This window comes from Procambarus clarkii, chromosome 22 (assembly GCF_040958095.1).
Source record: "Procambarus clarkii isolate CNS0578487 chromosome 22, FALCON_Pclarkii_2.0, whole genome shotgun sequence".
Lineage (NCBI taxonomy): Eukaryota > Metazoa > Arthropoda > Malacostraca > Decapoda > Cambaridae > Procambarus > Procambarus clarkii.
In genome coordinates this window covers 47620272-47629980 of record NC_091171.1, presented here as the reverse complement: position 1 = coordinate 47629980, position 9709 = coordinate 47620272, and the positions used below count along the sequence as shown (strand labels likewise).

Below are 9709 nucleotides of genomic sequence, written 5' to 3'. Positions count from 1 at the left end.
CCTGGAACGACAGCGTGGCGTGTCGCCAGGAAACACTTGCTAACGACGCCCGCTACAAGCTACAGCTTGTTCGCACCATAAAGACAGATGCCAAGCAAAAGGCGCAAGCAATTCTGTGTCAACATCCACGAGAAGTTTGAAGAAGACGAGTTCGAACAGTGTCTTGTTTTCAGTGATGAGGCCATGATTGATATGAATGGCTAAGTCATCAAAGTCAAAGTCTTCACCCCCAAAGTTGCATTTGAGGTGAAGGTAATCCCCTCCCACGCCACAGATGACCCCAGAAGAGACGCCCCACAGTGGGGCCGGGCCACAGGAGGGAACCTGTGGCCCGGAAACCTGTGAAATCCTGTGAAATCCTTCATGAAATCCACATATTTGAATTTTTCCTTTGAACTTTTGATGACTAAATCCTATTTTGCTCAACATTAAGGCCGTTTAGTTTTATTTGGGTAGACTATGGTAGATACTGAGATATTTACATCGTAAATAATATATCAAAGTTTTTGAAACACTCTTAAAGTTTATATATTCCTTCCTTTAGAACGTCAACTAATTATAATTTCAGAATATGTTTCAAAACAGAGAACATTATTTCTTAACAAAGACGGAGTTGGTGTGTGAACACTTCCCTGGAACTGTGCCACATGTGTGGTTTACCTCACAGTGCCCTCACGAGTACCCGTGACAGCACTTCTGAACTGTGTAGACTGTTCACATGTAGCATTAGTGCACTGTGTAAACTGTTTACATGTAGCATTAGTGCACTGTGTAAACTGTTCACATGTAGCATTAGTGCACTGTGTAAACTGTTCACATGTAGCATTAGTGCACTGTGTAAACTGTTCACATGTAGCATTAGTGCACTGTGTAAACTGTTCACATGTAGCATTAGTGCACATGTGTAAACTGTTCACATGTAGCATTAGTGCACTGTGTAAACTGTTTACATGTAGCACTAGTGCACTGTGTAAACTGTTCACATGTAGCATTAGTGCACTGTGTAAACTGTTCACATGTAGCATTAGTGCACTGTGTAAACTGTTCACATGTAGCATTAGTGCACTGTGTAAACTGTTCACATGTAGCATTAGTGCACTGTGTAAACTGTTTACATGTAGCATTAGTGCACTGTGTAAACTGTTCACATGTAAGATTAGTGAACTGTGTAAACTGTTCACATGTAGGATTAGTGCACTGTGTAGACTGTTCACATGTAGGATTAGTGCACTGTGTAGACTGTTCACATGTAGGATTAGTGCACTGTGTAAACTGTTCACATGTAAGATTAGTGCACATGTGTAAACTGTTCACATGTGGGATTAGTGCTCTGTGTAAACTGTTCACATGTAAGATTAGTGCACTGTGTAGACTGTTCACATGTAGCATTAGTGCACTGTGTAGACTGTTCACATGTAAGATTAGTACACAGTGTAAACTGTTTACATGTAGGGTTAGTACACTGTGTAAACTGTTTACATGTAGCATTAGTGCACTGTGTAGACTGTTCACATGTAAGATTAGTACACCGTGTAAACTGTTCACAAATTTGACTCTTCTCGTGTAAAAATAAACTTGATGTTCAGCAGAATAAGAAATATACAAACCCACGTGAAAATAAAACTTGAAAATAAAACATGGAGAAATGTAGAATTGGAGAAAATAGAATGAAGAATTTATTCTCCAAAGGAGTGTGGCGTGACGCCGTGGCCACCATACGCCACCCAACACAACCTGGACAATCATCCTAAAGCAACACAGCATTACCACACTGCTGATATATAAAGAAAATTAATATACATCAATCTACAAAGTTGTTTTAAGAAATTATATTCAACCACTTTTACCACATTTGTTACTTTAATACTTCAACCGTATTAATTATTATACACGCCGCCACGTGACGGAACTCTCACACTCCCATACTCCCATACTCCCCCATACCTGATCAACCAGGCTGTGACTCATACGTCAGGCTGCGAGCAGCCGCGTCTAACAGCCTGGTTGATCAGTCCAGCAACCAGGAGGCCTGGTCGACGACCGGGCCGCGGGGACACTAAGCCCCGCACCTCAAGGTAAGGTAACCTCCCTCTCCCACACTCCCACACCCCCCCCCCCCCCACACTCCCACACCCCCTCTCCCACACCCCCCACACACACACTCCCACACCCCCTCTCCCACACCACCCCCCCCCCACACACTCCCACAGAAAAACTGTATATCTCACCTTTATTAAAACTAAAAATTGTAATGATTTCAATTAATATGTAAATGTATTAATTAAATACGATTACTTTTATTACTTTGGCTTACTTTAGCATTCAACCTCCCGACCTCTAAACGATGCAACTGCTCATTGGCATGACACTGAGTGTGGCGCCCTCTATTGGTGTGAGGCCGGAGCCACACTGTGTACTGGTCAACATGGTGTGGCCGGGGTGGCCCGCTCCGCACCTGATGGGCCAGATTCACGAAAGCACTTACGCAAACACTTACGAACCTGTACATCTTTTCTCAATCTTTGGCGGCTTTGTTCCCAATTATTAAACAGTTAATGAGCTCCGAAGCACCAGGAGGCTGTTTATAACAATATCAACAGTTGATTGGGAAGTTTTCATGCTTGTAAACTGTTTAATAAATGTAACCAAAGCCGTTAATGATTGAGGAAAGATGTACACGTTCGTAAGTGCTTGCGTAAGTGCTTTCGTGAATCTGGCCTCTGATGTGCTTAGGTGCAAAGTTAGGGCCTAATTAACTAATAAAACTAATAATATAATACTCCCATATTAGTATTATACTCATTGGATACTGAGTAAATAAAGCCCTTCCAATCAGTTTTGTTTATTTAAGCAATTATTATATAATTGAGTAAGAGTTAATTATGAATAGTTAATTATGAAGGCGCACTAGTTTGTTAGGTGTACCTTTTATGTTGGAGTGGTTCGGTTGTTAGCCTCGTGCAGCAGGGATCTTGTTTATTGATACACTAGTTTCTTATACACTGGGTAAATACTTCTGTAAAGTCTTACTCCATCTTCAAGTTGATATAATATTTCCTTTTAATAGATATATTAAATACATTAATTGCTGCAGTTCCTTCTATTTCAGATTGGAAGACGAGGCGGATGCCGCCCTGATCGAATCATAGTTATCAATAGAGTCGTTAGAAATAAAAGTATATAAGATATTTTGATAAGGATAAACAATCTTAAGAATAAACAATCAATTATAGTTAAGAATTGATCCTTTCTTTTTTCAGAGTGGACGAAACGTCTTGACCCGGACGTATATAACCCCCTTGGAGCACAAGCCCTTTAGTACCAGGCTATATACCCTTGAGGTGCCAAGCTCCAGCACCAACAGGCCCGTAAATCACTCCCTCGAGCGCCGCAATATTTTGACGACACGGTAACTCAGTCTCTGAGGGCGGGTACTCTTAGAGCGGGTACTCTCAGGGCGGGTACTCTTAGAGCGGGTACTCTCAGTGCGGGTACTCTCAGGGCGGGTACTCTTAGAGCGGGTACTCTCAGGGCGGGTACTCTTAGAGCGGGTACTCTCAGTGCGGGTACTCTCAGGGCGGGTACTCTTAGAGCGGGTACTCTCAGTGCGGGTACTCTCAGGGCGGGTACTCTTAGAGCGGGTACTCCAGGTACAAGAAATTGAGTTTCTTGGTTTCCAAAACTTAGAGAGTGTGGAGACAGATTCTTCAGACAAGACAAGATTACATTAACCCTTCTCTGTGTCTTGGAGACCGATTTTAATCATATAATAATTATTAAAATCATATTTTAAATAATTATTGTGTGGCATTCAGACTTGGCCTTGCTAAGGCTTAAGACTTTCTTTATATCAGAGTAGCGATATATATATATTTTTGGGGCACAATTGTAAGTGAACGTTGAATGCTATGGCTAAAATAAGACTTGTTCTCACTATAGCTGATTTTCCACTCCAAGTGGACTTTAAGCCTTATATTTTGCCTATCTTTGTAGATAAGACTTATTATTACTTATTACCCAGACTTGGAAAGGCTTAGTTGTGACGCCACTCTAGGAGCTGGGAACACACTTTCCCAAAAGTATATTCCCAAAAGTATATTCGTGTAAGTATATCTTACACGAAGGTAAGTATCTTCCCCTAAAAAAGGAGTCGAGATATTTTACCCATCCAATTACCCCAGATTTTCCATCCTACCCTAACGTCAAATAATACTTTCTGCCCCACTCCCGGGCAGGAAATAGAGGGCGGGAAAAAAGTGGTCTTGGTCGTCTTCCCGGGCGGTCATAATGAGTCACTTTCTTCCCATCTGGAGGACCTCGGGGCCCTCCCAGGGCCTTCAGGGACCGTCTCACTCTTCACCAGTCCAAGTTTCTATCCAGTGTTGCTGCATTGTTAACCTCTTCCTTCTCTCTATCCCTCCCCTCTCTGTGTCTGCTCCCTCTCTCTGCCTGCTCCCTCTCTCTCTGCCTCCTCTGTACCTCCTTCCTCTTTACCTCCTGTCCCCCTCCTAATACACTCACCTAATCCATCCCAATCTTTTGCCGAATCGCCAAGTTCGTTAAAAATGCGACCTATTAGTACAATTAAAGCGCCCAAATAATGACGTTTTATAGGTAGGTTGCTTGCATTGCAGAGATGTTATTGACATCCGTATATGTGTAACCTACGCCTGAAACACTCCAGTATCCCCTCACGTCTGTTAGGTCACCCGGTAATGTGTTCGCTGGAGCAACAGCCCTGCTTCCAGACCAGTATTTACCCAGGTACACGAGTGCCAATATCATCGCTAATTCCTGCCCGCACCCTAAATGTTCTCCTGTCTGTAGTTTCGCTCACAGGAGACGCCACCAGCCCGTCTCTGGCGCCACCACGACACAGACAGGACGACGGTCGCTTACACAACACGACACAGACAGGACGACGGTCGCTTACACAACACGACACAGACAGGACGACGGTCGCTTACACAACACGACACAGACAGGACGACGGTCGCTTACACAACACGACACAGACAGGACGACGGTCGCTTACACAACACGACACAGACAGGACGACGGTCGCTTACACAACACGACACAGACAGGACGACGGTCGCTTACACAACACGACACAGACAGGACGATGGTCGCTTACACAACACGACACAGACAGGACGACGGTCGCTTACACAACACGACACAGACAGGACGACGGTCGCTTACACAACACGACACAGACAGGACGACGGTCGCTTACACAACACGACACAGACAGGACGACGGTCGCTTACACAACACGACACAGACAGGACGACGGTCGCTTACACAACACGACACAGACAGGACGACGGTCGCTTACACAACACGACACAGACAGGACGACGGTCGCTTACACACCACGACACAGACAGGACGATGGTCGCTTACACAACACGACACAGACAGGACGACGGTCGCTTACACAACACGACACAGACAGGACGACGGTCGCTTACACAACACGACACAGACAGGACGACGGTCGCTTACACAACACGACACAGACAGGACGACGGTCGCTTACACAACACGACACAGACAGGACGACGGTCGCTTACACAACACGACACAGACAGGACGACGGTCGCTTACACAACACGACACAGACAGGACGACGGTCGCTTACACAACACGACACAGACAGGACGACGGTCGCTTACACAACACGACACAGACAGGACGACGGTCGCTTACACAACACGACACAGACAGGACGACGGTCGCTTACACAACACGACACAGACAGGACGACGGTCGCTTACACAACACGAGAGACCACACACAACATGGCTGACGCCTGTATTAAAGACAATATAGGAGATGTTTACTACAGTCGCCTGTGTTAAACACTTTCTTCAGAGGGGCAGGGAAGGTCACCTACTTGGTCTGGGCTCTGTGGTCTGGGCTCTGTGGTCTGGGCTCTGTGGTCTGGGCTCTGTGGTCTGGGCTCTGTGGTCTGGGCTCTGTGGTCTGGGCTCTGTGGCCTGGGCTCTGTGGCCTGGGCTCTGTGGCCTGGGCTCTGTGGCCTGGGCTCTGGTTGTTTACTGTCTACTGTGTTGTGGTGGTGTATTCTCTCTCCCTCTCCTCCCTCCCTCTCTCTCTCTCCCTCTCCCTCTCCCTCTCTCCATCCTCTATCCCTCACCTGAAGGTAAATAATATACCCATTTGCCTCACCTCCCCAAGGAGCGTCATGCGGGTGGAGGTGTTGTGAGGGAGAGGTAGGGAGAATGGAGTGAAAGGGAGAGAAAGAGAGAAAAAGGGGGTAGAGAAGGGGGGGGGGTGTAAGGGGACAGGGAGGATGGGAGGGGGTTACACCCTAGCCAGGGAGGCACCTGTGTGGGAGAGAAGGAACAGATTAACTGCTTTTGTTTCAAGTCGTTTTTTTTGTAAGAATTTACACAGCAGTCAAAAAATAATTAAAGAGTTTCAAATTTCCTGCTTTTGGTTCATGTTGAGATGACGGCGGTCCCCCCCCCCCCCACCGGCTTCCTCTCTCTCTCTCTCTCTCTCTCTCTCTCTCTCTCTCTCTCTCTCTCTCTCTCTCTCTCTCTCTCTCTTTTGTTAAGGGAGAAAGATGAGGAGAAAAACATGGTAAATGAGTTGACCGAGCAATAAGAGGCCGAGGAAGAGAAGCAGAGAGTCGCAAAGGAGAAGAACGGAGAAATACGAAAGAGGGGAGAGAGAGAGAGAGAGAGAGGGGAGAGAGGGAAAGAGAGAGCAGCTAGGTCAAGGCCAAAGGGAAACAGTGTGTTTAAGATCTGGTTCAAGCGGAAGTTATATGAGCTAAAACAAGTTCATTATGGTGTGTGGGAGAGAGAGAGAGAGAGAGAGGTAATGTTACCCAGGAGTATTGTCCACATAATCCTGTATTGTATCTTGTATTGAATCCCAATGTTGTATAAATCCTGCACGTATATTCTCTTTTATGTCTCCATTATGTTTTTTCCCCTGTCCTGGCTTCCTATTTCTGTCTCTTTCTCTATTTACCCGTCTCTTTTTGTCTGTCTCTGTCTGTCTGTATGTCTCTCTTATTCCTATAAATTCCAGCATCCATAGGCGGCTCCTATATATCTTTACTAACCCCCAGAGAGCTCTATATATCATTAACACCCCCACAGAGAGCTCTACATATCATTAATACCGCCACAGAGAGCTCTATATATTATTAATACCCCACAGAGAGCTCTATATATCATTAATACCGCCAGAGTTCTATATATCACTAATACCGCCACAGAGAGCTCTATATATCATTAATACCGCCACAGAGAGCTCTACATATCATTAATACCGCCACAGAGAGCTCTACATATCATTAATACCGCCACAGAGAGCTCTACATATCATTAATACCGCCACAGAGAGCTCTATATATCAATAATACCGCCACAGAGAGCTCTATATATCATTAATACCGCCACAGAGAGCTCTCTATATCATTAATACCGCCACAGAGAGCTCTACATATAATTAATACCCCACAGAGAGCTCTATATATAATTAATATCCCCCAAAGAGAGCCCTATATATAATTAATATCCCCTACAGAGAGCTCTATATATCATTACTACCCCCACAGAGAGCTCTATGTATCATTACTACCCCACAGACAGCTCTATATATCAATACTACCCACACAGACAGCTCTATATATCATTACTTCCCCCACAAAGAGCTCTATATATCATTACTACCCTCACAGGGCTCTATATATAATTACTACCCCCGCAGAGAGCTCTATATATCATTACTACCTCCACAGAGAGCTCTATATATCATTACTACCTCCACAGAGAGCTCTATATATCATTACTACCCCCACAGAGAGCTCTATATATCATTATTACCCCCACAGAGAGCTCTATATATCATTAATACCGACACAGAAAGCTCTATATATCATTAATACCGCCACAGAGAGCTCTATATATCATTACTACCCCCCAGAGCTCTATATATCATTAATTCCTCCCACAGAGCTCTATGTATCATTAATAGCGCCACAGAGAGCTCTATATATAATTACTCCTGCCACAGAGCTCTATATATCATTAATACCCCCACACAGAGCTCTATATATCATTACTAACCCCACAGACAGCCTATATATCATTACTACCCCCACAGACAGCTCTATATATCATTACTACCCCCACAGACAGCTCTATATATCATTAATACCCCCACAGACAGCTCTATATATCATTACTACCCCCCCACAGACAGCTCTATATATCATTACTACCCCTCACAGACAGCTCTATATATCATTACTACCCGTACAGACAGCTCTATATATCATTACTACCCCCCACAGACAGCTCTATATATCATTACTACCCCCACAGACAGCTCTATATATCATTTCTACCCCCACAGACAGCTCTATATATCATTACTACCCCCCACAGACAACTCTATGTACCATTACTACCCCCACAGACAGCTCTATATATCATTACTACCCCCCACAGACAGCTCTATATATTATTATTACCCCCACAGACAGCTCTATATATCATTACTACCCCCCAGACAGCTCTATATATCATTACTACCCCCCACAGACAGCTCTATATATCATTTCTACCCCCCACAGACAGCTCTATATATCATTACTACCCCCACAGACAGCTCTATATATCATTACTACCCCCCACAGACGGCTCTATATATCATTACTACCCCCACAGACAGCTCTATATATCATTTCTACCCCCACAGACAGCTCTATATCATTACTACCCCCACAGAGCTCTATATATCATTACTACACCCAACAGACAGCTCTATATATCATTACTACACCCCACAGACAGCTCTATATCATTACTACTCCCACAGAGCTCTATATATCATTACTACCCCCCACAGACAGCTCTATATATCATTACTACCCCCACAGACAGCTCTATATATCATTACTACCCTCACAGGGCTCTATATATAATTACTACCCCCGCAGAGAGCTCTATATATCATTACTACCTCCACAGAGAGCTCTATATATCATTACTACCTCCACAGAGCTCTATATATCATTACTACCCCCACAGAGAGCTCGATATATCATTATTACCCCCACAGAGAGCTCTATATATCATTAATACCGCCACAGAAAGCTCTATATATCATTAATACCGCCACAGAGAGCTCTATATATCATTACTACCCCCCAGAGCTCTATATATCATTAATTCCTCCCACAGAGCTCTATGTATCATTAATACCGCCACAGAGAGCTCTATATATAATTACTCCTGCCACAGAGCTCTATATATCATTAATACCCCCACACAGAGCTCTATATATCATTACTAACCCCACAGACAGCCTATATATCATTACTACCCCCACAGACAGCTCTATATATCATTACTACCCCCACAGACAGCTCTATATATCATTAATACCCCGACAGACAGCTCTATATATCATTACTACCCCCCCACAGACAGCTCTATATATCATTACTACCCCTCACAGACAGCTCTATATATCATTACCACCCGTACAGACAGCTCTATATATCATTACTACCCCCCACAGACAGCTCTATATATCATTACTACCCCCACAGACAGCTCTATATATCATTTCTACCCCCACAGACAGCTCTATATATCATTACTACCCCCCACAGACAACTCTATGTACCATTACTACCCCCACAGACAGCTCTATATAT

General features: G+C 44.3%; 2 protein-coding genes across 2 annotated transcripts in view; both read right to left on the bottom strand.

Moving 5' to 3' along the window:
* The window catches only part of LOC123759382 (protein trapped in endoderm-1), a 226902-nt gene that overhangs the window by 99651 nt on the left and 117542 nt on the right, over nt 1–9709 (bottom strand). The gene's annotated exons all lie outside the window — the stretch shown is intronic.
* On the bottom strand, nt 892–1299 carry LOC138367574 (keratin-associated protein 9-1-like). Its single transcript, XM_069329278.1, has one exon. The coding sequence runs from the start codon at nt 1297–1299 to the stop codon at nt 892–894; it is 408 nt and encodes a 135-aa protein (XP_069185379.1).

What these genes read in the sequence shown, in the direction of transcription:
- LOC138367574 (XM_069329278.1), bottom strand. Translation starts at nt 1,299, where the DNA reads ATGTGCACTAATCTTACATGTGAACAGTTTACACAGTGCACTAATCCT.